Below are 16,418 nucleotides of genomic sequence, written 5' to 3'. Positions count from 1 at the left end.
TGAGCGGAAACGGAGCAGCATTGACGAGCCAGAACTGTGAAGAGCAGGTCTAAGAGCTTGAGCCGAGCTGCTGGTAGTCATAATTCTCCTTCACCAAGAGCATTTTCTTGTCTCCTAACAAAGACTTTGGTGGGTGAGGGCATTTGAGAATATTTGAAAAGGATGCATTCAGTAAATTTGTCTAAGGTGAAAGTTTCCCGTTTTTCAAGAGCCTGCAACACAGAATTCCTTTCCCTTGCTGCAGTCTGCCAGAACAGCAGCTTTGGAGGGGGCATTTCCCCCTTATGTGAATGTACAAGAGGTACTTTCTCCAGCACCTCTTTCAGCCAGACTTGTGCCTGCTGTCTTCCCCCAGCCCCCACCTGCCACTCACGGCTGCGCAGCGAGGCTAGACTTGGCATTGGGCCAACCCCTCCCTGCAGGCTGGACGTGACTTGGCCTGGATGCCCCACCCAACATACTGCCTTGTCTTGAGACGCCAACACTGTCTCAGAAGATACTCAGCTGTCACCCTTGTGTGTTCAGTTGAGCAGATGTCGAGGAGGATAGAGCTCTTGTTTTAAGTGTCGTGTAGGAGGTAAAATGTTGGCAGGTGCAACTTGTCAGCCCAGTCAGTGTCAGCCAACACTGAAAGAGTGGAGCGACAGTCCTAAGCATTCTTCAGGAACTAATGAAGTTCCTGCTTCTCTTTGACCGTTAAAAGGAGCCTTGTCTTCCTTTGCTTCTGGGAGGAGAGAGAAAGCGCCGGCGATTTACTGCTGCTGGCAAAGGAAAACTAAGCAGCGGCAATTCTGGTTGACTCTGGACATTGTTGCTTGCCCTGTCTGAGGCCCCTGGAAAACCGCAGTAGCTGCAGGGCAGCAGACCCATCAAAGCCCCCTGATTCACAGCACAGGACAAGGCAACTGCTCCCTTCTTGACTTGGGAACAATGTGGAGGCAGACAAGCAGCTACAGACAAGAGTTGGCTTTATTCATGGGCCCAGGGGCAGCTGTGTCACTGGCAGCTGCCCCAGGGTTTGCACACACAGCGACAGTGGGAGATATCCATATCCATGCCACAGTCACAACACAGAGCACTGGGGGCAGGAGAGGGGAAAGGTACTCCTTTTGTTTGGGATACACAGACACCACTTCTGCACCGTCAAATCAGGGGGGTCTCTGTTACAAGACCAGGGGAGTCAGGAAAGGGGAAGGTCACAAAGGCGTAAACAATCCATTCAGAGATATAAAAAAAAAGTTCCACCAATGGTAATGGAGCGGAGTTGGCGTGATTCACGTGCAAGCAAATGTACAGCAGGCCCAGTGCAGGGTCCCGGCCGAGGTGATGGGATGCTCTGCTTTAAAATGGAGAAGATAACAACATGCTTCTTACAGACACAGAGAAGCCTGGCCTTACTGTGCTGGGAGGGAGACAGGGCAGTAAGGCCAGGCTCACAAATGCGTGCACACACGCACACACAAACCACTGCGGTCAGGGTTTGTCTTCAGAACTCTTTGTTTCTCTTAACGCTAAAGACCACGATACATAAAACACAGATCCCGATGAGGTCCCTTGGAGCAGAACTGGAGGAAGAACTCATGACAGGATGGGGTGTGGGGGCTCCTCTCCGTCGCCATCTGCAGCGAGGCCTTCCTTTGGAGAGGTGGAGGAGGGTGGTGGGGAGGGGGAGGGTCGTCATTATTGTTGTTGTTGTTGTGCTGCTGGTGGAAGTGTCGGGAACAGGGATGGCCATTATGCCTCCGGCTCGTATTCCTGATATTCCTCCTGGAAAGAAACAAAAAGGACATCCTTGCGTAAGATGAGAGAAGGGCCCAGCCAGCCCAGCCCTGGCTCAGCTGGAGAATAGCCAAGCAGATGGAGGAAGACTGGATCAAGCTTATCTGAGATGCCGAGATGCCTCTTCCAGCCTCACTCCTCTGTTGCCCTTGCTAGGGTCACCCCTTCTCTTGTTCAGCTGGCTGTGCTGTTTTCATCAGTCGGTACACTTGACTCTTGTCTCGCAGCTGACTGTTAACAACTCACATATTTGGCCTTTTCTCCAGCCTGCTCAATATGAATCCAAGTACAGACCAGCCTAGTAAGAGCTCCTATGAATGCAAGTATTCTGTTCTCCTCCAAGGCCATATGGTCAGTCTCTTGCTTTAAGTGCCCAGAGAGACCTCCCATTAGGCATCTGCCCCATCACACCTCATTCCTGTCTGCTCAGGCTACCGCTTGCCTGTGCCCTTTTAAGATGGACCTTCGCTGCCCTGGATCAGGCCCTGGCGGGACACAACGAGAGGCTTTTATTTTCCAGAACCCACCCCGACTTCCCCTTCAGTCCCTCCTCACCTGCGGTGGCTCTTCATAATTCTCACCCTCAGGTTCCAACAGTGGCTCTATCAGGGGCTCCTCCACGGCTTCCTGACCAACCTCCTCAGGCTGCAAGAGACAGATGTGCAGATTAGGCAGAGACATCTGGGCCCTCCCAATGTGTCTCCTCTGAAAGCCCCAGCACAGCCCTCACAAGCAGGTGCTGCAGCAACCCAGGGGCCAACTGCCCTACAGTTTGCATAGCAGGGTTGGCCAGTTTTTAATACCTACACACTAGCTCTGCAGCCCCTCATTCCTAGTCTGCAGACCTTTCCTCTATCAGGCCTGAGCGATGTGCACACCTCTCCATTACAACTGCCCTCCTTGGTACCCTTCCCCAGTGCAGATACTGTGCCAGGCAGCCTCCAGTGGCCCACCAAGTCCTTTGTTTCTCCCAGATTCCTATGAAAGAAAGCCTGCAGACATCTGTTAGAATTCTGTGATGTGATTGGGAGGCAGGCCACGATTCTACAAAATCTGAGACAGGTTTATGGACAGAAAAAGGCATCCCATGGCCTAGGATCTAACCACTCAGGTCTGGGGCTTCCCTGTTGCATCCCAGGAATACCCAGCCTTATCCTTGAGGATTGGCAAAACTACCTTCAAGAGCCAACCTGGGGAATCCATTCAGCCAGGAAGTTCTGTGCTAAAACTCATCCCATTCTTTATAGGTTCTTCTCTCCAGCCTTTGGGGACAGGACCTGTTTGGGCCAGAGTTTTGTGCATTTCAGGTTTGATTGTTTTACTTGGAATGTAGGGCATCAGTAGCAACTGGCAGAAACACAGCTCTTTTCCAGTCCTCAGCTACTTGGTAGGAAATAGCCCCATGTTAGGAATTCGACTGCCAGTGTGCCTGGCTCTGAGTAGGGGCTTTGCAGGTCCAGGAGGTGCCTGGCAGGGAGAGGCTGCAGATACTCCTGCCAGAGTATGGCTGCAAGGGCAGGACTGTACCCACCATCTTCTCTGTTTTTCTCTTCCAGGCACACAAATACCCCTAAAGCAGTAAAGATGGTGGGAAATGGTGAATTGGGTGGCTTGGCCAGTCCAGTGGCCTGGTGGTATGCATGTGTTTTAGGTGTAGGGAGGGAGGTCTTAAAATACCATTCTGACCGTTGATTATAATACCAGCTAATCTGGAAGCTGAGAGCCCCAGGGTCCTACGAAGGCTGCTCAACTATTTCCCTGTCTCCAGTGCCACGGCAAAAGCTTCCTGAGATTATAGCTTGTGGATCCACTCCCTTGTGGAGGGAGGCAATGAGGACCCAGGCTCCTCTTCAGTTTGAGGCAAGGGTGAGCTGTGATTGGCCCAGTCTAGCCAGTCCCCTCCCCATCCAAGAAGAGGAGCTGTCCAAAGGCAGGACCCAGGAGGGGGATGCAGCACACTTCCCTTCCCCCACGCCACCACCGTCAAGAACAGAGCGCGCCTGCTCCTGCCTGGCTGCGCTGGCCTCATTTCTTCTTCAGCTGTTGCTATTTTAAGCTAAGCTGGAAGCAAACAGTTCGGCTCATTGTGGCAGCTCGGCTGCAAGATGCAAGAGCTCTTCCTCGGATCGAACAGCCCTGCAGCTGCCAGACCGCTTCAGTGCATGCCGCCTGCCCACCGGCCCACCCATCCTTGGCAAGAAACACACACACACACACTCAAATGTGCACGTAGGCATGCATCTGTCCACATGCCAGCACAAACATATACAACCATGAGAGAGAGCGCGCACATGCATACACATTAATGTGTGAGCATGGCGCAAATGAACACAAATACACCTTGAACATGCTTAGTTGGTATGGAGACATGCATATGTACATGGTCCCTATCTGAGCATTCATCATATACTGCAGGGGCAGGCAACCTTGGCTCTCCAGCCATTGTTGAACTACAATGCCCATCACCCCCAGCCACAGTTTATTGTGGCTGGGGATGATGGGCATTGTAGTTCAACAGCAGCTGGTGAGTCAAGGTTGCCTGCCTATATTATTGTGTGCACACACAGTGGCACAATACAGACATCCTCATATAGAAGCATTGGTTCTTGCATACATGCTGGCTTGCATTTGTACACAAGCCAGCACATGTGCAAGAACCAATGCTCATAGGCGCACAGCAGAATGTCAGCATTAGGGACCTGCCAGGGTTGCTGCTCAACTTGAAAAGCAGCCTGGACGGTGTAGCAGCTGCAGAAGGACTTAAAACATCTGGGTGGTCACGCAGCACGACTTCCACTGGAAACACTGGCAGCACCGCTGCACAATGGCCTGGAAGCGCTTTCAAGTCACTCCACAGCAGTGCCACACGACTCTGTTGGGCCTGCTTTTCAAGCTCTGCAGCAGCCCTGGCAGGTCCCTCTTGTCGACATTCCACTGTGTGGCATGTTAGCCACTCCTTAGGCCCCTGGAAATGGAGAGAGGATGTCACTTGCATCCGGAGCGCTCTCCGGCCATGTCACCCAGGCCTCTTGCCACCCCATCTTCTGCTGCTCACCTCATGAATGCTCTTGTGGTCTGCCACAGGTTTCGAAAGCAGGACACAACAAAACCCAAGCCTGTAGTCCAGATTTGGTATGGAGGGGCTGGAGCTAGCCAAGCAGACTCTTGCCCCATTCGCTAACCCCACTCGCCTCTACTGATGCCTCCATGCAGCCAAAGGATCAGCTGACTTGCTCATGGGTGATTTGCATTCCCATTGGCTATGGGTCACTTTCCATCGCTCTTAAGGTCACCTGATGGGTGTTGGATGCTCACCTTCAGGTCAGTGGGGAAGTCCTCCTTCTTGACAAGGCCTGTGGCAGCTGCAATATTGCCAGCCCCCGAAAAGACAGCTCCACCCAGCTGGGATGCCTGCTCCTTTGTCTTTTCAGCAACTATGAGAGCCAGAGAGAGAGAGATTAAGGTCCAATGAAGCCATGCAATTAGCTTCCTCCTCCGGATTCATACCACTAAGCCCTAGGCCCTCCTACAGCCTGTGTCAAGGGCCAAAGATTTTGACATCTAACCGATGATCCAGCAGGGCTGTAGTGAAAAACTGCTGTCCTTGCAGACAGATCAGTCAAATACCCCCTTTGCTATGTGCCCATGCATGCCATGGGACAAAGCAGTCATCTTTCTTCCACCACAGGAACTGCCTCCACACCCATTCCCTATCAATTCCATTAAGCCTACTCCTTTCCCCACTCCACTGCTTTACCAGCTCCTGAGATAAGCAACCCCTTCAGGTTCCTATCCCTGCTTCCCTTGAGAGCAGAGGTAGTGCCTTAGCCAATCCCTGCAGCTGACTCTGCAGACGCGTGAGAAGCAGCTGGCAAGCTCTGTCCGGGGCCCAGTTGCATAAGAGGTTTTAGTGACATCACTGTCCTTTTAGCTTGTGATCTCTTTAGCACAGCCGCCCACTCAGTGGTCAGGCAAAGCCAGCCATGGGGACAGGGGGGGGATTAACAGCCAGTACCTGAGGCCACACCTGCAACGCCTTCCCTGGTTTTGCTTCCTAAAGAGAAAGAGAAAGAAAAGATGAAAGGAGAAAGTGCCTGAGCTGTGCGGCTTTCATGAGAAAGATGTGCGGAGCAACAGCCACACCGATTATGATTATGATTTTATTATTATCATCCTGCTTTTTCTCCATGGAGTTCAGGGTGGCACACATGGTTCTCCCCATATTTCATCCTTACAACAACCCTGTGAAGTAGGCTAGACTGAGGGACAGTGGAGAGGTCAAGGCATTTTTAAAGACCTTTTCACTGGATGTCCACTGTTCCCCACAATGTGGTTCGTGCAGCTGTTTTTCTCCTGAAACCATGGGCGTAACTACCATTAGGCAAGGGGAGGCGGCTGCCTGGGGGCCCCCACGCCCCGAGGCAAGTCACATGTGAAGTGAGTGTGTGTGTATCAGCGAGGGGCCCATCTTAAAATTTTGTCTCTGGGCCCACTCCAGCCTCGTTACGCCCCTGCCTGAAACCTGTAATTCGTACAAAGAATGGAAATACAGAAAACCTGCTATCTCAGTCTATACAGAAATAGAGTTTGTTCAGAACAATAGTGTAGCAAGGTCTGAAAGGCCCATGTTTCATAAGCAAACTTCTCCCCCTCTCTGGCGCAATGGGCAGCTTTTAGAGGAGACTCCGGGGACTATGGGCTTCTTTGGCAGTTCCCACCATTGCCCACTAGCTGCCTGCATCCCTGCCTGCCGGGTGCCAGTAAAGAGCTGGCTTGCCACTGTTGGAGCTGGCAAAACTGACAAGAGCTAATGACATCACTGCCCAGTGACACACACCGGGTGCTGGTGTCATGAGTCAACTCTGTGGGCTTTGCCAGCACCAATGAGGGTGCATGGGCAGCACCCCAGCCCCATGCGCACCAGCTCTTTACCAGTGCTGGAGTGGGGGGGGGGAGGAAGGCATATGGGTGCAGTGAGGTTATTTCAGAGTCTGGGCCTAATGGGGGCCCCTGTTATACAGATTTCCTTTTACTTTAAGCAACTATGTCATTTGTAGAGCCCCTAAAGTATTCTAGCACAACTTCCCTGCCAAATGTAGATATATAGAGACAGACAGACGAACAAGTGGAAAGAAGAAGAAAGAAAAAGAAAAGAAGTTCTGTTAATGCAGCTTAGAATCACATTAGCCTTTTTTGCAGCTCCATCACACTTTTGTCTCGTGTTTACCTTGTCAACTGCAAGATGTTTTCCCTGTGTGTGCCACTGCCTAGTCAGGTAACTCCCATCCAGTATCTGTATCTCTCCTGCCTCCTCCTCCTCTCCCCTTCTAGTCTCAGAACGGCTGTCTGCCTGAGGAACTCAGGTGGAAAGAGCCAAAGATAGCTGAATGCACTCCATTCGAGAGCTTGCTTAAAGGGCCAACACACCAGCTCCTACAACTGGCTGGAAAACTGTGGGGGAAAGGAGGAGATTCCTGAGGGCACTGCCAGCACACATGAAGGAAAGGTGGGAGGGTTCTGGACTTCCACCCAAAGTCTGTTCACAGAGGCACCACTGTGTGAGTGGCTGGCTGGTAGGAGTGGGAGCCACCAAAAAAGCAAGTCCTTAGTCCCCTCCAAAGCCCTCACTCCAGCTCTGGCAGGTGACCCCATTCAGCCCTGACTCCATGGGGCAATCTGTGCTCACTAAATACAGGAGGCTGCCCAACGGTCATTTCACCCCCGGTGTGGATGTTTTCAGAAAAGCAGATTATTTCCAAGAATCTTGTACATTACTGTGCAATATATTGTTCTGCTGTTCTAGTTATACCACAAGCAGTAAAGGAGAACCCTGTTTGAGGGAGTTCCATTCTGCGAAAAACGGGCCATTAGGGCAATGGGAATGAGTGTGTGTGTTAGGTTTCCGGATGCCAAAAATGGCAGTTTTTGCCCCTTTCCCCCATAATCACCCCCCAATGGCCCCTCAAGGTGCCCTACTGTATCCAGTTGTGCTGCGCCCTCACCCATGGGGCCAAAAAGCACCCCAAAATCACATATTTTGCCTCCAGTTTGAGCCATTAAATAGCTCCCAATCTCTCCAGCAGTCAAAATTGCAGTTGGAAATGACCTCCGAGGTCATTTCCGGCCACCCCCGACCCATGGATACAACCCTTTCTTCTCTGTCCCCCTGCCCCGCCCCATGTATACCGAGGTTGGGTGCCAATTATCCAACTGCAAATATGCAAAAGGGCAAGTGCTGGACCCCCGAATAGCGAGGTCCTCCTGTATTAACACTTTTTTGTATTAGTCTAGTTATAACCGTGGATATACTTAGTAGTTAGCCTACAGCTGCTAATATTGCTTGAATTAAGGACTTTGACTTCATTTTAAATATTACCAAAATTGGTACGTTTAAATACATTACAATTCATTTCCTATTCACAAAGTCCCCAATTGTTTTTCCCCATTTCATTATATGAATGTTATATGTACAAATCATATTTACGGGGTGTCCACTGGCTAGCACTGGGTATCCATTTGAACACACAACTATTAGTTTCAAAATGCTCTGAAAAAGGTCAGACTGAGCTTCATGTTGGGTGAGGATTTGCACCTAGATCTCCCTAATTCTGACTTAGTATTCTATCCACAACACCACAATGTGGCTGTTCACACGAGCAGCCCTACCTAGGCTTGCACAGCCTTAACCAGGTAGGGCTGCTCGTGTGGAACGCCAGGAGTGGGCCCAATCCTGGGCTGCCCCGCCAAGTAGCCGGAGTATTTTCCCAGGGTTTACTGAGGTAGACGGGCTCAAGTGCACCATTCTACCCCCATCCCTGGTCATGTGGTTGTTTGGGCTGCCTGCAGCCCAAGCAGCCACAGAGCTGGGCAGCTAGAGTGCCCAGCCGCAGGGAAATCCCCCAATGCACCACACTCCTTGTGCGGTGCATTGTGGGATTTCTGGAGGCTGGGCTGCGTTTCCCCTGCCTCCAGATGGCTGTTCCGCGCCCAGAAGTGTGGCTAATGTGGGCACAATAGGGCCCAAGCAAGGGAAAGGTTCATTGGCGGGGTGGGAGAGGTAAGAGCGATCTAGCCTTCCACCCCACCCCACCCCACCGTACAGGGTCGTGTGAATGTCCTTTATGTCTCTACCACTGGTAGTAGTAACTCTACTCAGTAGAAGTAACTCTGGCCAGTCAATAACCTCCAATCACAGCCCATATTTCCTTGCTGTGAACTCCTTTTAGGGCGATATTTTCCCTGTAGGATGAATATCATGTGAGAAGAGGCACTTCCACAATTCACCTTTCATCCATCCTCTTCACTTTGATCAATCCTGTTCAAGTTGCCTTCTCACGAAGTGTGGGAAGAAACTGAGAACACCAAACTTTCAGAAAGGAGGTCCCAGGAAGAGGGAAGAAAGAGGCAGGTTTTCAGACTAGGGAGTTATGTCTCCAGAGCCCTTGCTTCTCTAGCCAGCTCACAGGTTATATGCACTGGAGAGCTCTGTGCACATGCTGTATCCAAGGCACACACCATCTGTGTACAGGGCAGGCATGTGCAGATCTGTACACACGTTCAGTTATTCACGCATTATGTTCATCACACATACAGTAGAATACTTCCAATCTGCACCCTGCATTTGAAGGAGTCAGTACCCAAGTTTATTTTTACCCAAACACACAAGTATAATCGTTCACACACAAAATGTGTACATGTACAAAGACGTCTGTAGGCATGTACAACATAATGTCTGAATAGCGCTGAGGGATACTGTTAAATATGAAATGACTCAACATACAAGGTATGCTCACATTGACAACATGGACCTAAACCCAGACAGGCAAAGCAAAATGCCTGGCACTGGTTGAGGGTCTCACATTCCAGATAGCCTGTTGTTGTTTTTCTGTGAACTTGAAGCTGGAGATGCTATTCCAAGAACTAAGCTTTGCCTCACTGGCCAAATGACATGGAACTTATTTCCTTTTGGGATTACTGGCATGCATACCTTCCAGTAAGGCCCACTCAAGGCAATTCCTATGATCTGTGAATACAAAGTATTTACCCACCATTAAATGCATCCATCAGACCCTGAAACCATATAAATCACCAAGAAATGGAGAAAGGGAAGGAACGTCTGTCAAAGGTGTCTGAATGGACCCACATGTATGCAAAGATACTGAAACACAGATGGCTCTTGGGGATTCATCACAGGCATGTCAAGTGAGCAAAACAAACAAAAAAGTTTGTTTTGGTTAAGTTTAGGGTTTGGAAGCAGCTCTTGAGAAGACAAGACTCAGACGAGGGGAGGCAGCAAACTTTTGTTTTTGTTTTTTCCTAAAGAAGCAAGCAAGCAAGCAAACCGAGCAACCAACCAACCAGAAAACAAGAGGGAGGGGACAAGGTAAGTTTGTTAGGACTAGTCTTTTCTAGGGTTTGATTTCTGGCTGGCTAGGAGGTTGTTTTTAACAGGGCAGTTTGAGTTGTGTCTAGAGAGATAGTGGGTGGGGGATTGTCGCAGAGCTTGTTGGAGGGGCCACATTCCTGAGAAGACTCAGTTTGGAAGCATCTCTTGAGAAAACAAGGCTCAGACCAGGGAAGTTTTGCTACCCAGAGCTTTGTGAACAGGAGTTTGCTAACAAATATCAAAGGTGTTTTGCGTGAAGTTTTAGTGGAGAAGTATGCGGTGAGGCACACAAGCAATCTCCTTTTATCACAAAGGAGACACCCAGCACGAGGAGGTGAGTCCTACCCCACTTTTGTAATTTTCTTGGAGGACAGAGCTCAAAACCTTTAATTAGCTGACAACTGCAGCTAAGACCTAGCTTTCAAGTAAACAAGCTCTATATATTCTGAACAGCCAATAAAACCAGTTATGAAGGCAGAATGCCAGCAAGGGAAGGTGTGCTTCCCAGTGTATTGCACAAAGTGTTGCATGTCTGACTATCTTCCTGAAGGGAAGAAGTCATGGGTGTGCAATTGGTGCAAAGGGAACATGTTCATTCTCTCGAAGACAAGGTGACAGACCTGGAGAAGCTCAGAGAGGCAGACTGGTATGTCAATGAGACCCTCAGGGATGTGATAAAGGTATCCCACTCTCAGGCTGACAGCTCCTCTGCTGTAATGGAGAATGAAGGTTTCGGGGAAGGAGGACATCAGTCTGAGGAAAGGGGGAAGGCTCCCTTAGCAGGGACCCTTTCCTTGGGTGATGCACCCATATCCTCTCGCACTGAGGGTACTCCTCCGGGGGGTGGGGGCCTCCTTGTAGTGGGCGATTCAATCATTTGGGACATAGAGAGATGGGTTTGTGACTCGTGTGTAGACAGCATGGTGACATGCCTGCCTGGTGCAAAAGGTTGCAGACGCCACACAGCATCTAGATAGGCTGTTAGGCAGTATGGGGGAGGAGTCAGCTGTTGTGGTGCATGTCTGCACCAACAATGTTGGGAAATGCAGGCTGGAAGCTAAATTTAGGTTGCTAGGTAGGAGACTGAGGTCCAAGACCCCCAGGGTAACATTCTGTGATGTGCTACCTGTTCCACATGCAGAGCCAGTGAGACACGTGAAGCTGAGGGGTCTCAATGCATGGATGAGATGGTGGTACCAGGAGGAGGGGTTTAGATTTGTTAGGCATTGGGATACATTTGGGGGGAAATGAAACCTGAACAAAAGGGACGGGCTCCACTTAACCAAGATGGAACCAGACAGCTGGCACTTAAAATCAAGAAGGTTGCAGAGAAGCTTTTAAAATGATGACTGAAGAATAGCTGACAGGAGCTGGGTGGTATCTGGTTCGGCAAGCAAAATCCCCTAAAATGTTAGGGTGCAAACATTTCTGATAAACCAGAAGGGGGCAGAGTAGAGCCAGGAGTTGAGCAGATGGACAGCTGGTCAAAAAGGTCAAATGACAGTAAGTGAGATCGCACACGCCAACGCCAGGCAAGAGACTCAGTGTATACTTATATTTATTCATTGAATTTATATACTGCCTAATATAGAAATCTCTAGGCGGTATACAGAATAAAAATGTTATATAAAATATAAAACATTTAAAATGCGTTAAAAAGAGAAGATAAAAATCATAATAAATAAAAACACATTAAAATTTTAAAAATTGTATTTATATACCAATAATTGGTATTTATAGACCAATGCCAGAAGCCTCCAAGCCAAGATGGGCGAGCTGGAGTGCTTGGTTGCTAAAGAAAACACATAGTGGGCATAACAGAAACCTGGTGGAATGGTGAGAACCAGTGGGACACTGTTATCCCTGTCCTTTCCATACAGATAGAGAGGGATAGATTGGGGTAGAGTAGCACTATACATTAAAGAAGGATTAAAATCCAGCAAGCCAGAAAACCTAGAAGCACCAGAGTCCTCCACATAATCATTATGGGTGACAATATGAGGACTGAAAAGAAATGTGTTACTAGGGAGGTGCTACCGCCCTCCGGATCAAAATGCTAAGAGTGACCTGGAGCTGGAGATGCAAATCAGAGAGGCATCAAAGAAAGTCAGAGCTGTAATGGGTGGCTTCAATTACCCTCACATACACTGGGCAAATTCATGTGCGGGTATTGACAGACCAAATTTCTAGACATGCTAAATGACTGTGCCTTAGAACAGTCAGTCATGGAACCAACCAGAGAGAAGGTGACCATGGACTTAATTCTGAGTGGTGCCTAGGATCTCATGCAAGATGTTAGAGTTGTAGAACCATTGGGAAACGGTGACCACAGTGTGATCCAATTCAGCTTACATGTGAGTAGAGCACTGCCAAGGAAGTCCAACACAGATGCGTTGGACTTCACAAGAGGAAACTTCTCAAAAATGAGGGGTCTGGTAAAAAGGAAGCTGAAAGGGAAAGTCAGGAACCAGCACGGGCTCTTGCCTCTGTGACCTTTATCCCTGTCCACTCAACAGGGAGCCCAAAGTCAATCATGGCTCTGATGCACATGTCTTTATAATATATGTGTCTTCAAGCACCTGGTTGTCACATTCACACATTACATGTTTAGGTGCACACCTAAAAAGCATCATATGTGACACTGTCAACAACATCTTCAACTAGAGAAACAACCAAGTATGGGAGCATACTCACTTTATACTGCATTTAATTCATTTGGTACACTTTGCTGCTTTTCCTTGGGAAGCTCAGAGTGGCTGACTGCTTAGCTTTTGAAATCTAATGCAGTGGTTCTTAACATGGAGTCCACGAAATGTTGCTGAACTACAACTTCCAGCACCCCCAGTCACAATAAATTGCTGGGAGTTGAGGCTCAACATTTGGCAGATCCCGTGTTAAGAACCACTAATCTAATGGCACCCTTTGCCCTTGATCAATTCTTTGGTCCTTACCACTGTAAACAGTAGTAGCTATAGGCACATATGTAGCACAGTGCAGGTGGTAGCACTACCACCAGAACTAGTGCATGGGACAGAAACGTTGTCACAGTTGCACAAAAGCACTCTTGTGTAACTGCCAGAAAATTGTGTAAATGCAGATCCATGACAGGACAGGCATCATTTCCAATGGTCATACCACCAGGCAACTGCATTTGCACATTTTTGGCAGCTGTGCAAGCACGCTCTTGTGCAAATTTTGTCAATGTAGTTTCCAGTAAATCTTGTGCTGATGTTGTTTCCACGACAGAGTAGGTCATTCACTAAAGGTGCTAGTCCAATTGCAGGACAAAATTGCTTGTGGCTGTGATAGGGCTATTTTTATTCCAAGCCAGAACCAGCCCTCCAGCACATGGTCAGAGACCCTCCATGGAATACCCAGTTCCCAGTCCACAAGTTGTCTACCAGTGTCTTCTCCAGTGCTCTATGGATTGACATGCCCTAAACTCTCCTCCCAGCATGCAGTGCAGCTTCAACTGGTGAGGCTAGGTTTTAATCTAAACTGTTCATGCTAATTGCTCAGAAGTCTGGCGTCATGGCTGACCATGAGGGAAGGTCAGTGACACTTAGATAAAATCTAAATTGAACAGGGATAGAATAGATATCTCAAAGAACATGGCTAGTGGAAACTATCTGCTAATACACCATGCAAGATGTTTGTAACTGGAAAATGTTCTTGGCAGACCACAACAGAAGGAGCTGGCAGGAGGCATTGTCATTATGCTAACATGACAGCAGGTCCAGAAAGACGGGGCTGTTTATCCTCCTGATGGAAGGACCATGTCATTTCTGGTGCACCAATAGACAGACCTGGCCCTGAACTCATCCGTCCAAATGTAAAAGGCCCCCTAGTGGATAAACCTGGTCTAACAGTTTCTAGCACTTTACAGTGGAGCCTTTCAAGTCTTTTTGTTTTTTAAAACAATAAATGTTACTCGTTTGTGGGAGAGAATCCAAATATCTCTCCTTGAATTAGTGCTTCTGTTGCAGTTTCATTGCATTTCCCAGGGCCCAAGCCTCAATATTATCTCTCTGGGGGAAAAGGTTCCTCAGCAGCTACAGTATCCATTGCAATTGTGAGCAGTGTGTAGAATATCATTGCACTGGTTGCCTATTCGCTACCGAGTTCAATTTAAGGTCCTGGTTTTGACCTTCAAAGCCTTGCGGGGTTTGGCACCTGTTTACCTACAGACCCGTCTCTCCTATCCAGTTACATCCTGTCCGGTCAGATGGGCCTTTTGTCGGTCCCCGATTTCCGAGAGGTTCGAGGAGCTAGAACCCGTGAAAGGGCCTTCTCGGTTGCTGCCCCACTGCTCTGGAATTCCCTTCCCCTGGAGATTCGTTTAGCTCCCTTCTAAGTGTTGGCTATTATCACCAGAAGCAAAGCTTCTCCCCTTTGCAATATGGGACAGGATATTGTGTTATTGGCACTAGAGCAGAGCACTAACAGAAAAGAGCAGATCCTGTTATTTTCTGGGGAAGCCTTTAGCTGTAAAGTGTGCCTTGATGCGGGACAGGGGGGGTGGAGGTGGGGGGAGAGAAGAGGCAGGGGGAGTCTGTGTAGCTTTCACCTTTACAGACGAATCTTTTGTGACTTGCGATTCTGCAGTGAGTTCCTTTGCTGTAGAGTTCTGTGCTTTTCAGTGTAGCTGGCTGCCTCTGCTCTCACATTGTCAAAAAGGATAAACTGGCTCCTGATTTATATAACATACACTGGAATAAACAGGAGTTCCTAACTCTCAGAGCAAAACAACAAACAAACATAAGCCCAGGTACTACAGGGTCCTGCCAGCTTCCAGTCAGGAGATTCTACCAAAATCACTGATTCTTTCACTCAATTTCTATCCTATGAGATGGTGCAGTTAAGCTGTAAAGATAAATAATGCATACAAACAAATAAGAAACAGTAAGATCACCACCATGCTGTGTACAAGCCATATGATGGACTTCACTATTTCTCCATCGTAATGTGATTTCCAATTGTCATCTTTGGTTGAATTTTTGTTCTATCTCAGGTTGAGAGTATCTTTGATGATAATAATATATGGCGTGTGTGTGTGTGTGTGTGTGTGTATGTATGTATATATATATGTGTGTGTGTGTAAAACACACACTGTAAAACACACAGCTGTAAAACACATTATTGACATAGAAGGTGAATGGCTGAGGTTGCCAAGGCTCTAAGGAGCTCCCCCTCTACTGTGGATTAGCTATGAGTACACATCTACACCCCACAATGCCCTGCAGCCATGTGGGTGAACCTATGCAAAGGTGCTTCTATTCCATTTAAACTCCTGTGACTTGCCGATTTCACCTCATGGCCACTGGGTGGATGGGCCTCCTGACTCGTGCACAATGATCTGTATAGGATCTTTCCTCTATGAAACACAACTAGCCTGTCTGTGGGCAACTAGCACATCAGCATCTCCCTGACTCTGGGGTGACGGGTACAGGGGGAAGCCATTTTAACTGCACATCTCCGTGCCTGTCCAAATATGTGACCTTTGTCAGACCACAATTCACAGAAGCAGAAGCAATAAGAGGTGCTGGGGTTGCATTCCTCCTGGCAGCCACACCTTCTGATCCGGAACGTTCTGCACTTCTAAACCTAGATGTGTGGAGGCAAGCTGAAGTTACTCAGCAGTAAAAGGAAGACATTTACTGAGCCCTTGCACTGAAACAAAGTTGAACCCTGAAAGGAGCTTTCATTTGTTTTTCAATGGGGCTCTTTCCCCACCCTCAATTCTACGGCTTTCGATGGATCTCCCAACAAGCTTAAAGCTGGAGTAGACAGGAGCTCACCTATTGCCAACACTATAGTTCTGTTTGTTACACCACCCCCTTGTGGACAATTCTGGGACAACCCTAGATTAAGTTCACCTTGGCAGCTCCCGCTTTTCTCCCTACAGTGCCTCCTTTGGAAAAAGCTGGCATTAATGGTTCCCACCCCGCCGCCACCCCTGTTGTCTTTGGCTACACAAGTCTGACCAATGAGCCTTTCCAGCCCCTGAAGCTCAAAGCTACTGCATCCAGCTTTCCTATCAAAGTGTCCATCCTATCTCCAGGATGGATGCAGGATGTGCTAGCAGCATTGGTGCCTGCCTCCCAAGGCAGCGGCAGCATAGGAACATAGGAAACTGCCATATACTGAGTCAGACCATTGGTCCATCTAGCTCAGTATTGTCTTCACAGACTGGCAGCGGCTTCTCCAAGGTTGCAGGCAGGAATCTCTCTCAGCACTATCTTGGAGAAGCCAG

General features: G+C 48.6%; 1 protein-coding gene across 3 annotated transcripts in view; it reads right to left on the bottom strand.

Annotated features, from left to right (window-relative positions):
* Nucleotides 1-951: 951 nt before the first annotated feature.
* Nucleotides 952-16,418, bottom strand: part of SNCB (synuclein beta) — a 32,242-nt gene continuing 16,775 nt past the window's right edge. For all 3 annotated transcript variants that reach the window (XM_053296160.1, XM_053296159.1, XM_053296161.1), the window contains exons 3-6: nucleotides 5,795-5,833; nucleotides 5,095-5,213; nucleotides 2,335-2,424; nucleotides 952-1,767 (exon numbers count right to left, since the gene is read on the bottom strand). In XM_053296160.1, coding sequence (XP_053152135.1) covers nucleotides 1,735-1,767; nucleotides 2,335-2,424; nucleotides 5,095-5,213; nucleotides 5,795-5,833 — 281 coding nt within the window. In that variant the 3' untranslated portion in view covers nucleotides 952-1,734. The remainder of the gene's footprint in view (nucleotides 1,768-2,334; nucleotides 2,425-5,094; nucleotides 5,214-5,794; nucleotides 5,834-16,418) is intronic.

This window comes from Hemicordylus capensis, chromosome 2, assembly GCF_027244095.1.
Source record: "Hemicordylus capensis ecotype Gifberg chromosome 2, rHemCap1.1.pri, whole genome shotgun sequence".
Taxonomy (NCBI): Eukaryota; Metazoa; Chordata; class Lepidosauria; order Squamata; family Cordylidae; genus Hemicordylus; species Hemicordylus capensis.
The sequence above is the reverse complement of the archived record's forward strand: the minus strand, read 5'-3'. Positions and strand labels throughout refer to the sequence as shown.